Source organism: Tamandua tetradactyla, chromosome 7, assembly GCF_023851605.1.
Source record: "Tamandua tetradactyla isolate mTamTet1 chromosome 7, mTamTet1.pri, whole genome shotgun sequence".
NCBI lineage: Eukaryota > Metazoa > Chordata > Mammalia > Pilosa > Myrmecophagidae > Tamandua > Tamandua tetradactyla.
The window spans coordinates 100,499,695-100,513,692 of record NC_135333.1 but is presented as its reverse complement, the minus strand read 5'-3'; the positions used below and the strand labels follow the sequence as shown (position 1 = coordinate 100,513,692).

Sequence of the window (13,998 nt, the reverse complement as noted above, 5' to 3'; positions counted from 1 at the left end):
GATCACAAATTCATTTTCATAATCAAGGAAAACACATAGTATCTTTCTCTCCATTGAATGCTAAGGCATGTTATAATTTTATCCCTATCTCTATCTACATGCTTCTAAAAAGCTCCATACACTCTGTCTATGGCTCTTTGCCTTATCATAGCATGTATTAAATAATTATGAGCTTGTCTCATTGCTTTTTTTTTTCCTATTACTAGATTATATGAACTCCTTGAGGGCGGGTGTGAGTGTTACTTATTTTGAAATGCTCTTTGCATAGGATTATGACTGACCAATGGTACTCATTCATTCATTGAACAAATGTTTATGGGGTAATCAACTTACACCAGGCACCATGTTGTAGGGAATGCAGAGGAAAGCCAAGCAAACTTTTGTTTAAAAGTATAAATCCAATGCTTAATTTCATCTAAAATTACTAAAATCTTTGATGGAGAGATCTAAGTGTGTAATTTTTTTCTCCAAGAAAATTGACTCCATGTAAAAGTATTAGGAAACTAAAAAAAAAAGTCTCTGAAAAAAAGAGTAACCCCTATTTTTAAGAAAGGAATAATTACATTCCCCATGAATTCATGAGCTATAATAGCACCATTGCTGTACAACAATAACAATCACATCTGTTTCCAGGAAAACCTGAGAATTTTTAGAAAAAAACTCTTTCCTCATTTTTTTCAAAGGAACTCAGAGCAAAGGAACGGGTGCTATGAATTATGGAAGTGCTTGAAGATGTTAGCACTTCTGGAACTTAGGTTCACTTCATTATATTATTTGCTACTTTAGTAAACTTTGGTATCAGATTTTCAAGTTCTCTCTTTTCATTTCTGAAATTTCTCTATCCGAACAAACAATCCCGTCACAAGTGAAAATCCCTGTATTAAGGATTTAATATTCTCATATGGTCCTTGGGAAAAAAATCCAAATGTGGTGTTTAAAGTATATTTATTTGTTTATTTATTTGTTGTATGTTTGTATGATGGGGGTCACATTTCATTTTTTTCAATGTATTATTTATGGCAGCACCATTTGTTTATTTATTTATTATTTTTTTGGAAGTGCATGGGCTGGGAATCGAACCTGGGTCTCCCACATGAAGGCAAGAATTCTACCACTAAACTACCCTTTGACCCCCAAATATGGTGTTTAATGTAAAAAAAAAAAAGTCTGACATGCAAAAGAGCTCAATCTTTAAAAATGTACATAATCATTTTAAATTACCCAGATTCCAAAATAATTTGAGTATTAATACATTCCATGGTCTATATTAATAGAAATTGTTTGAAATTGTTATTGTGCATTTTTTTGGGAACTACTCAATGTTCTCTTTTATTTAGGTCACTGTTGTAGGAACCACCAGTTCTATGGAGGTTGCAGATGCCACAGGTACAACCAGATGGCATTTCGCTTCTGCCAGTGCCACGAATGGACTCTATCACTCCCTGTCCTGGGCCTTCCTTGACACTGCAGTGTGAAGCTCAGTATCGACGTGGAAGTGGGAGAGAAGGTGATGCCCCTGGGGCTCCTCTTGACCATTGGGGTCCTGAAGCGGAATGCTTCCCACTCGCCTCAGTTCTGAGCCACATTCACAAAGCTCCACAAAGCTCCCAATGGATGGAGCACCAGGTGCCCACAGTGGTTGCCACGATAAAGCATCCTTATGTTGGAGATTTCCTCTTTCCAGTTCAATCTGTGTGTCCCTTATATCTTCTCCCTGGGATAATTTTCTATTTTTATTTATTTATTTGCACGGGTAGGCACTGGGAATCGAACACGGGTCTCTGGCATGGAAGGCGAGCACTCTGCCTGCTGAGCCACCGTGGCCCGCCCATAATTTTCTTTTTTAAAGCAACTTTCCCCATACCTTTTGTGTCACACTTTGTTTTGGAGGGATCCAGACTAAGATGTATGCCTTCTCAGAAATAAGAGAATAGACTTCCTAAAGAGCAGTTTATGCCCACCATAATAACCTCTGAAAGCATTTGAGTAGACACTCAGGATTGTTCATCTTTTATGATAATTATGAAATCAATCAGCTCAATCTCGGATTCAGTTGCTAAGGGTTTTTGCATTCATTATTCCTGATGGCATATTTTCTTTATTTCATTATATTAATTAAGTGAATGTTTTACCTGCTGAGTGAGCAAACTAAGTCTTTTGTGGATTGCTGGGCAAGAGCCCAAAGTTCTGAAACGCCTTTGATAAGGACTTCTTGCATTCCTCTAGTCACCCGCACTGCAGGAAAACTCACTGGGTATTGAGATAGACATGTAAAGATTTATAACTAGGCAAGAGGGAAAAATAGCAAAATTTAAACATCCTACTGAGACATATTTTTAAATCATGGAGGAAAAAGATTATTTTTAAACACAACTGTCTATAGTTTTTACTTCAAATGTTGGGAAACTAACCCTGAGATGGGGTCAATCACACAGGAATTTAGGCATTTCTTTTTTTAATATGCTGCTTTTCTTTTTCTCTATTTCCTTATAACTTAGACCCATAGTACATTTTCATGGGAAGTGTGTGTGATGCAGTATTGGTTTTCTCCTCCATCTATCTTGTTACAGCACTGGCTCTTCTCATCATATTTTTATCATACAACAGAAACAATAACCGCATTATAGTCAGACTTTGCCCCACAAAATACGTGGAAAACTTTCTTAGTGGAGAGTAAAAGTTGCTGAATATCTCTTTTAAGCTTTAATTGTTGTCTCTATGATTCTCAAGTCTCTACGTGACTTGCAAAACAAGGTTTGCAAGAAAGTATGAATGGAAGCAGTTCTGTGATTTAGTTCTAGCACTCTTAATCAATCACTCTCTGGAGAAGCAAGACGTGGGATTGAATCCCGGCTATATCAATTATTACTCAGAAAGACATTTTTTAAATCTTAATTTCCTCAGCTTTAAAATGGGGACTAAAACAGAGTCTATCCTCTGGGGTTGGGTGGATTCCATAAAGTGAGTTTTGTGAGGTGTTTGGCATAGTAAGAGTTCAACCAATGTTATCATTTGTCATCAGTAACATGTTAATCTTCCCTGTCCCCACAGCCTCAGTATCAGTACCATCAGTATTACATTCTCATCAAGCACCCAGTGACATAGAACCGGGAAGGACATTAAACACAGGTTATTTTAACTCCACACAAGAATTCTATGAGGCAATGGTTACTCTCTCAGCTTTACAGGTGAGAAAACTAAAGCTCACACCATTGAAGTAAATTGCCCAGAAAATTCCTAAGTGAAAAAGCTGAAATAAAAGCCCATATCTGCTCATAATAACTTTCTACTTAATTTGGAGTGTTGCAAAAAAGTCAGAAATCTGTGAGATGAAACTTCTCCATAAGCAGGCACTTTCCCTTAAAATTACCACGTGAGAAAATCTTATTTGCTAAAATTACTTTTCTGCTAGCTGTTTAATTGAGAAGTCTTAATGAGGCTTACTTCCTAATCAAAAGAGTTTATATTCTGATTGCTATCTGAATACACCAGTACTGATTATTACTCACCACACTATTTTTTTGTGTACTCTGTTTGCTGGAAGGTGTAACATTGTCAATATATCATTGTTGGCCTGGGCAAAGGGCTCTGTCACATATTTTTAACAAAGTAAAATGTATAGTTAGCATTTTGACCCAATGACACAGGTTGTACATTAAATTATCTTTTTTTCTCCCTCATTGTCATTATGAAAAACAAATGATAAAAAAAAATCTAGGGTCCAAGATTTGACTTTTCAACTTCATATATTAATGTCTTCTCCTAAAGATACCTTGGTCTTTTTTATTACAGGAGTTTGAAACAGTTAGTGAATCTCTTTCTTTTCCACTTCTTATCTTCTAGCTATAAAGGTAACTGTCAGTTTAGTGAGATATGAATATTGGGTATTCAGAGTCCATTCCTATTATTCCTTTTTGTGGTAATAACTTCAGCTTGAACCTTTGCAAAGATGATCTGAAGACACCTTGAGGTCTACCTAAATCACAATCTATGGGGCCAGATAAAAATTGCTGCTAAAATTTGGGGTATTTTTGCTTAAAAATTTGGTTTGCATTTGTGGTTATATCTTTAACATGGCCTTAAGAAAGCTCAGTTGTAACACTTTATCTGATCATTCTTCATTATTTCTACCAACACTCAATGAATATTTATTTAGTGTCTATCATAGTAGTTTGGAACTGTATGCACCCCGGAAAATCACATTCCTAAAGCTAATCCATTCCTGTGGGTGTGCACCATATAAGTAGGATCTTTTGATAAGGTTACTTCAGTTAAGGTGTGGCTCAGGGTTATTGTTAATCCTTTGATTAGGGTCATTTATAAGAGAATGAAATTTAGACAAACAGGGAGAAATTCAGGAAAGCAAGAAGCTGAAAGCAAGGAAACCTTGAAGAGAAGGGAAAGACCAGCAGATGCCACCATGTGCTTTTTGCCATATGACAGAGGAGTCCAGGATTGCCAGCAGTGGGTCTTCAGGAAGAAAGCATTCTCCTGATGATTCCTAGATTTGGTCATTTTCATGGCTTCACAACTATAAGCTTGTAAGCTAATGAATTCCCATACTAAAGCCAACACATTTCATGGCCATCTGCTTTGGGTAGCTTAGCAAACAAAAACACCTACTATGTGCCAGCACCGTTCAAGACCTTGGAGATGTTTCATGGACAGATGAGGAAAAGGGAGAACAAGAAGTAAAAGGGCAAGCTGGCACTGGCCGGGCCAGGTGTATGGAATTGCCCCCTGCCCACAGCTCCCTTTGTTAAAACGAAGGGAGTCAATGATTTGGCAAAAGTCCTGAACGTGGGATCAGGAAATTTCTGCTTTCACACTTTCTATTAGTAATGCCACAAGATCTTTGGCATCCATCTGCTCATTTATAAAGGCAAGATAATGCTACCAATCCCACTGAATTTGTCTCTTTAATGCTTAAAATTTTCATTTATCTTCACTTTTCCTACAGACAAGCCTAGATTCTTTAGCATTGTATTAAAGACCCCAACTAACTTTTTAGCTTCAACTTTCCAGTTCTCATTCCCTTAGCCTAGGACAAGTGCTTCCCTTTCTATCAGGAAAGGGAATTCTAATTATCAGGCTAATTTCTATTGGTGCTTTAAGAATCAGCTCAAGGGAAGTTTTATTTAGGACATTTTGATTGTTGCCAATTTTCTGCCTTCACAGTTAAAATTATGAGAAACATATTTGGTATATTTATAATTGTTTCCTTTGAAGGGATTTCTAGAAGCAGAACTACTGAGTCAAAGATGCTGTTATAGATGACCAAAATGCATTTTAAAAAGTTTGAGCTTCGCCAGCATTTTATAAGAATGTTTCAAACAAAAGACCTTGGCTAACTGTACATGTTATTAGTTATTAGTTTTCATTTTGACCAATTCTTTGCCAGCATACAGAACTCTTAATAGCTCTCTGAGCTAAGCCAGTCAGGAACTTCTGTTTTACTCTTAAAGATTATTTTATAAATGTCCATCAAATTAAACACAGTGAATATACTTTCAGTTTTCATCTGAATCAATTGAACACAGAGCATTGAAAGTTTCGATACATTTGCAAACTTGTTCTGATAAATTTACAAATAAATGCATTTCAACAAAAATTGGACCCACCTGATAGCCTTCCACTATTTTTTCTACAACGTGCTCCCAATGTACAGATATCTCAGAAGATGATAAGACTTTTACACCTACTTCTGTAGGGGCTTCACTGGGAGCTGAAATTTGATGAAAACATTACATACTTAGTAAGATGCTTACACAAATTCAAATAGCACCATTTGCTGTAAAAAATGAATGAAAACTGTATTTTAATATTTACAAACTAGACAAAGTAAGTTCAACAATTTTACTACCTTTTCCTCTTTTTATACTAATGTTACTTGCTTTCATGTTCGTCCTTGGCACAGACATTCATATATATGAATATTAATATAGACACATCCACAGAAACATGCACACAGTTACACTCACACTTTTACAAAACATGGAAAGCTTCATGAATTACTATTGTATCTATGATCAAAAACTATACTAATGTTTTTGTGTTTCTCCAAAATGACCTTCCTAAGAAAGCTCAATGATGCAAATGAAAATACTTAGCTTACCGATTTGACATTATGAAAAATAAGAAGCTTGGTATTTATTTACAGAAAACTGCTCATTAAAATTCATTTTCTTTTATATGATCTAAAAACACAATGCTGTTAATAAACATCCCTTTCTGTTCAAATTTAGATCCTTCTTCCCCCTTAAGGTCCTTTGAAACAAGTTATGACATTTGTGGCTGCTTGGACTCTGGAAAGTTTTTATGTATCGAATCTTCCAGCTGGGCATCAAGTCAAATATGTACCAAAAAGGCTTCTGTTCAGGGAAAAAAATAATTTACATCCCCTAAGAAATTTACATAAAGAAACTAAGGAAATTTTTAAGTAGGGATAATCAATTTTTTTTGTCCTTCATTAACAAACCATCTTTATACATGGATACTGTCACTCTCCATGTTGCGTTAACCACGTAGCACTATGACTGATTTCTGAGCTGTAGAACAAAAATGAACACTTGCGTGAGCTTCAGCACATGCAGGTTTTATGGGACTCATGAAGCATTCAGGAAAGAAATATAATGAAATACAAAACGGCTATGACTAAACAGATGACAAGCATGGCCTTTGCCTGAAAGCTTATTGTAGTATCAAATAAAGTATTTAAAAAAATAGACATGAGGTGACAAGATAACTTGTTAAATGTTTGTTTACTTTTACTTTCTCTATAAAATGCATATGTTGCTCAAATTATTATAATTAACTCAAGTTATCATATGAGCTTACAGGCATAAGGAATGCAAGCTTCGTCATTCAGAATTTTTCTACTGTTTGATAATAAATTTGAAACAGTTCCTTCTACTTTTCATTCTTTTAATCTATTTAGTTGATATAACTAAATTTACGTATCTCATAGAAAACAAACTTTAGATTTACATGCAGCTTTGTTGTAAAAATATAACTCAGGTTTTGTGATCTGTAGAAATTTCTAAAATCTCCTTGGGAACAAAGAACCTCTCTTATGTACCGAGTTCTCTCATCCATTTGGGGTGTTGCTGATGCATCTGATTGGTGTCTTTGATACACTGCTAAACAACCCTGCTCTATGGAAATCAGAAGATGAGAGTCTTGTGGAGAACAAGTAAAAGCACTGAAGGATTCTCACTCTTAGACTAAGTATCTTAGAACACTTTAATCAAAATCGGAATAGTCTCTGCACTCCTCTCATTTCTTTAAGAAAAACAGAAACATAAGAGAGGGTTTTAGAGTTAGAGGTCATACTCCAATCCACTCATCTTACTGATGAAGCAACTGAAGTCCAAAAGGACTAAAAGACTATTTTGAGAGGAATTATTTTGTGACATGCTATCAGAGCCAGGACTGTAACATGGGTTCCCAAATCATAAGTGCTATGCTGTTTCCTTCGTATGTTTTAATTATTGGATGAATGAATGAAATGGGAATATTATAATGGGAACAGTCCAATCTTACGGATGCATGTTAGACTTAGTAGTTATGTGTAAACATTAAAGTTAGGTGTTAAGTAAAATTGAGTTTTCTGAGAAATGAATTGGTTCTGCTTTTAGCATCTAACCATACACAAGAGCACATAACTATAAAATAAGGTGACTGCCATATGCTGAGAAGAACACTTGGCCATGAGTCAGGATATATTTGATTCATTTTGTTTATATGGTAGTGGTTTAAGGGCAAAGGCTTGGAATTAGAAAATCCTGAATTTAAGTCTCACTCTTCTACAAAGTAGCTTTATGAACTTTTAAAACTTCAGTTTTCTTATGCATAAGGAAAATGGTATATAAAGTATAATGTGCCAAACATTGCTTAGTATGGTATTGGGCTCATAGAGAGTAAGTAGTAGTGATAGCAATAATTATTCCATAGCTGGCTCTGTGGAGGCCACCTCTTCTAATCCTTGTACCCATGCTAAGAAGTGACCATAAGTGTCTTTTTCTAACTTCCATTTAAGGACTTCAATGGCACAAACATAATCTCTTAGAAAACTCTTTCTTATTCATTGGGCAGGATGTTATGTTAGGACAAAACTCAATTTTACATTGTTTTCTTAATTAATACTTTTATCATTGGGAAAATGGTAGTATGCTTGGCACTACAGCTTTGTTGACAAGTAAATCTGAAACAATTCCAATTGGAAATTTCTCCTTAGAATAAATGTTTTAAATGAAATATTTATTTGATTGCCTTTATTCCTTGTTTTGGAAGTGGAGATCATGGAATGGCCTGAATATATACTAAAGATATGAAATTTTTATAAAAATTAAAGTTTATAAATAAGTACATGTGAGAATTTATGTTGATTCTAAGAGGCAAATGTCTATTTTAGAGGAAAAATAGTTCAAATTAGATAAACCAAAGTAGTGAATAGTGTTTTACTTCTAAGAGGATAGGGAGAGAACCTCAAACCATTTTAGCTTTTAAACTTTTCTATTTGTAATTCTAACAGATAGGCAAAGAAAAACTTGGCCAAAGTGACTATATTAGCTCAGAAAGCAATGAAATTCTGATTTGCTTTTCTAGCCATTATCTATTACATGTTGCATGAGTAAAGAGATATAATAAGGTTTTTTTTAAAACATGAAAATAAGTAATAAAAACAATGTATCCTAAATAGGAAATCATAGAAGTGCATACAATTATACTTAATCCAAAACTGTATATTATTTAGCATAAATGCATTAAGTCCTATATGGACATGCTCAGCTCAGTAATTTCTAGTGAAAAAAAAAGAAAGCAAGCCAGTGTCAGGTTTTCTTTTACTCCCTCATCTGCCAAAGGGCTTTCAGAACAAATTCTTCCCTTTCCAAGAAAATACTTCAACTGGCTTCCTAACGTCTTTTTCATATAATTATATCTAGGTTCCCTTTAAGAAATTCCCAGCATTCAACTGCAATAACAAAGGAAAAGTTCCGTAAAGGCTACAATCACAAATTTTGGGCTAAAAAGGGCAATTAAAAAAAGCATATATTTGGGAAAAAGTTTAGGAAGGGATATTCCTTCAATAGAAAATTGCTATAAAATACATTATTTTATAGAATTATTTTATTATTTATTCCAATGTGAGTGTTATAAATAATGATACAAATAAAAAAATTAAAAAAAAGAAGTCTATGACCCAGCAATCCAACTTCTAGGTATATACTCACAAGAACTGAAAGAAGAGACTTGAACAACAACAACAAAAAGTATATATGAAGAATTTATAACTTGTAAACAGGGTGAATACACAAACATACTGAGGTTCCAACCAAGTGTGGAAACTGGCTGACTGCAAAATTATAGACAGGAGGCCAGTGGAGGAGGTTGTTTCAGGGAAGGTTTCCAAACTACCCCAGACATGATCCAAAGGATGAAAACATTTTAGTGACGCATGCCATTTAGATGGGGAAAGACTGAAAAGTATGAGTTTGGCTCAGAGTAACAATAATTTACTAAATTCATAGTACTGTTAAAAGGACTTAACAAGGAAGTCCTGAAAGAAAGTGAACGATATAAATGTCTACTAGAGACCTAAGGACCCACTCCCAGCCCCTCCCCACCGGACGCTAAAACAGGTCTTTCTTTGACCTACCGTCTTGTGCTGAGTTAATGACTGCGGTGAGGCTGTAAGGCCCATCTCCTTTGTTGTTGAAAGCCTTCACTTTTACTTGAAATGCAGTGGAAGGGCGCATGGTCTCATCTTTATGGACATAGCGGCCTGTATTTGGATTAGTCACTGTAACTTTTTTCCATTCTTCCCCATCAAAAGGCTTAAATGCCACTACATAACCAAAATTGTTGCCATAGTGGTATTCTCTTGACAAAGGCTAAAAAGGAAACGACAACATTGAATAGGTTTAAGCAGCATGGTTAACAGTGGGACAAAACCAAATGACAGCCGTGAAAGCGTGCTCTTTGTAAAAGCAGATGCTCACGCATTATTTCATAGGTCAGTGCTAGCTGAAAATCTCAAGGCAAAACCATATTTCAAACATGGGATAATCCCAATTAACCAAGTAGCCTATTCGCATGTGCATGATTGAATACTCCAGCCAGGCTCCCAGTTCTGCCCTTTCATTTTCGGTTCTTCCTGCTTAAGATATTCTCACAGCTGTCATATGATTTCAATCTTCACTTTCTTTAGGGAAAATGTCTTCTCCTTACTAACGTTTTCTTTGGCACAGAAGCTGCCATTTCAAGACTCCTTTACCAACCTTTTGTATTCCATATTCTGGGCTTTGTTTTTGTTTCTTGTTTTTTATCTCTTTAACACTATTGTGCTGGTTTGGAGCAGTTTTGTTCCCCAGAAAGGCCATGTTCTCTAATCCAACCCTGTGGGGCAGATCTATTGTGGGTCGGACCTTCTGATTATGCTGTTTCCAGGGAAATGGAACCCAGCCCATCCAAGGTGGGTCTTCATCCTTTACTGGAGTCCTTTAAGAGCGCCCACAGAGACAGAGAGCTTAGGAAGAAAATGTCCTAGGAGAAGCTGAGAGACAGAAATGCCCAGAGATATTTTAAAGACAGTCATCGAAACCAGAAACAGGACAGAAGGGCCAGCAGATGTTACCATGTGCCTTCCCGGGACACGGAGGAAACCTGGATGCCAGCGGCCTTTCCTCCAAGAAGGTATCTTCCTCTTGAGTCTTAATTTGGACATTTTCATGCCCTCAGAACTGTAAATTTGTAACTAATAAATCCGCAACTGAAATGGCCAACCCATTTCTGGTATATTTCATTCTAGCAGCTTTAGCAAACCAAAACAACCAGTGAGTTCCAACACTAGCTATTTTACTGATTTATTTACTTTTTTGTCTAGTCTCTTACAACTACTAGAATATAAATTTCTGAGGGAAGAGATTTTTGACAATTCTGGTTATCTCTTTATTTGTATCACCAAGAATAGGGCCCTAAATAGTGTATATGTATTCCTTTATTTTGCTTCTCTTATTAGAGAAGTTGTGGGTTTACAGAAAATTATGCATAAAATACAGGATTCCAATATCAAACACCTTGCATTGGTGTGGCACATTTGTTATAATTTATGATAGTGCATTTTTATAATTGTACTACTAACTTTAGTCCATGGTTTAACTTAGGGTTCACTGTGCTGTTCAATACTGATTGAATTGAGTAAATGCATTTCTCTAGAGTTGAAAAGAGATTTATATATGGCTCTAGAGTTTCTTTCTAGTAAATCAAAGAATAGAAACAGGTCAGAGGGCAAAGAGACAATGACAAGGAGAAAGGAAGGGACTGTGAGTGCAATTGCATTCATTTGGAAAAGTTGGCTCTAGGCCCTTGGCTGATCCCATACTGAAGTAATTTCTCTGATTTGGATCATTTTCTCACAGTTTTTCATACACATCAGTTGGACAATAAAGAAATCTATATTAGCCCTAACTATCCATTATTTATAAATACTGGTTTAAAGGTAGTTATAGTGAGCACTTATCATTTAGTCATTTAGTCTTTTTAAGTCATTAAGACAAAGGTACAAATTGTGTATTTATTTTTCCACCACAAATTCAAAGGTAAGGTGTCTTGAGTCAAAACTTTACACTAAAATTAACATAGTTCGCTTGGATATACCTATGTTAAACAGGAAGATTATATTTATAATTTTATTGTATACATTATATAAATAGCTTTATATGTGTGTGTGTGTGTGTGTGTGTGTGTGTGTGTGTATAACGTTCAAAGAGTAAAAGAAGTTGCACCTGGTTGCACACTGTGGATATTTTGAAGCAGATAATCAATGTGATTTTAAATTATTAGATAGTATTGTCTAACAGGTCTACAAATGTTTAAACATTTCCCTTATTGATTACAGTCTACCTAGTCTTTACAGTTTAGACTATATTAGCATCACCTACAGAACTTAAAAAAATAATGATTCTCAGGCCCTATCCCCAGAGATTTGATTTAAAATTTTCAGAGTAGGATTTCCAATTACTCATTTTTTGACAAGCATCCCATCCTATTCTGAAGCAGATGCCAACAGAGTTTTTGACAATCAAGCCATGTGGAAAAGATAAAATGTTCTAAATTTCCTATTTGCAATTTTGTACATTATATTGACACTAAAACTTATAAATGAACAATGTGAGATTCAGACAGGCTCAAGATAAATTTTTGTCAACTTGGTTAAAATTATTTAAATACTAATTATAAAATATCATTACACAATGCAGACTTGTTTGCTAAATACCCTCATTATATAAATCTATTTGATTCACATAAACAATAAAACCTTCCATTTTGTCTGCAGTCCCTCAAAATTTTTGGTGCCTACTTTGTGTTCTTTGACTATCTGCAGTGCATAAATTCTAAAAATATCTAAAGAATATATGGATCTATATGAAACACCTGGATAAATGCCAGATGTCTAATTCAGGTAAGTTTGTGCTATCACAAACTTCTCCAATCCCTCCCAATGTCTCTCCCACTTCAAAAAGCTGGCTAAGAAGTATTGTTTTCTAGACTTTATACTCTATGATATAGACGTCCCTTTAAGCCATGAAAATTTAATAAAACATTTTGGATACCTCAATAAAAGTTCCATGGGTGATTTCTAAAATTGACCAGGCATGATGGAGTATGCTCTCAGAAGAAGTGATCAAAAGTGATCAAAGTAAGTGTTCAGTGAGGAAGCAGACTTGAGTTGGAAAATTAATTTTAACTAAAAAGTTTGGAAACTGAAACTTTGGAATTTAGAATGTCCAGAAAAAATTGTTACAAATTATAGTTGGGCTAGCAGGCCCTAAGGGGATAAAAACATCTCTGCAATCAGATAGGTGAATGTTCAATGTTCTAGGTCAGTAAGTCTCTTAGCATCTCGGATCCTTTTTGCACAGAACTGCACACTCAGCCTCAATAAGCCAGGTAGAAACTGACATGCAATTAAGAAAAAAAATAACTTTAATAATTTATTCTTTCCTGTGCATTGGACATTCTTTTTGGTTTCTATTTATTTCAGAAAACAAAATGTGCTTGAGATAAGTATAAAACAAAGTATAAGTGTAAAGCAGCCTCTAATATGTGCAACTGATGAATACTTACTGCCCATGTTATGGTCAGTTCTCTGTTGCTTCCACCCCCACCTCCTACGTCTGAAGGCGCCACGTTAGGTGCTGAAACAAACAAACAAAACAATAACAGCAATAGAAACTATATAATCTTTTCCTGACATTAGAGTACTTATTCAATACAGAAATCATGAATTTTTCTTTCACTAAGAAAAGCAGCACACATGGTTCACTCAATTATAATAACAACGGCTCACAATAGCTGTGATCGTCTATTATACTGCCAAAACTAAAATTGATTTGCTGCCACAGGAAATACAGGAGATGTGCCAGTTTCCTTCAGCAAAAGCTAGGGAAGCAGACCTGCCCCCACCCTTTTTTACTTTTCTGTGTCCTTTGTTTAATGTGATTTTGAAATATTCGATCTATTCTGGTGGGGGAATATTTTACTGCTCTTAGTTTTGATACCTGTGACCATCTAACAACTTACTGCTGTGTGAGTTCCATGTATCAAATCTACAAATGAATGTGAAGAAACAGTTCATTTGCATTAACACAGGCTAATGTTTCATCAAATATGTGAAAATATTAGAAATCTAATATTGTACCTTATGGTCTTAATTCTAATCCCGAAATTTCTTCGTGAACCTTGCCCCATCAATGAATACAAGTTTCGCCCACCCCATACTCTTACATCAATCTTTACTGAGAGATTACTCTCTTTAGGCTCTCCTTTCCTTAAATCTTCTTGTAGCACTGCTTTCCTCTTAATCCCCTATAATCACAGCCTTTCCTGTCTCTGAATTGTATAGAATTGCTATATGACTATTTCTTTTTGTACTTCAATCACTTTTTAACACCCATAATCTGTTTTTTAACCTCTTCATATTACAGAAATTCCTCT

The 13,998-nt window shown here is 35.2% G+C and overlaps 1 protein-coding gene across 7 annotated transcripts in view; it reads right to left on the bottom strand.

Moving 5' to 3' along the window:
• The window catches only part of CNTN1 (contactin 1), a 420,382-nt gene that overhangs the window by 50,803 nt on the left and 355,581 nt on the right, over window positions 1-13,998 (bottom strand). For all 7 annotated transcript variants that reach the window (XM_077170568.1, XM_077170574.1, XM_077170570.1 and 4 more), the window contains 3 exons: window positions 13,129-13,199; window positions 9,659-9,893; window positions 5,622-5,725 (listed from right to left, as the gene is read on the bottom strand). In XM_077170568.1, coding sequence (XP_077026683.1) covers window positions 5,622-5,725; window positions 9,659-9,893; window positions 13,129-13,199 — 410 coding nt within the window. The remainder of the gene's footprint in view (window positions 1-5,621; window positions 5,726-9,658; window positions 9,894-13,128; window positions 13,200-13,998) is intronic.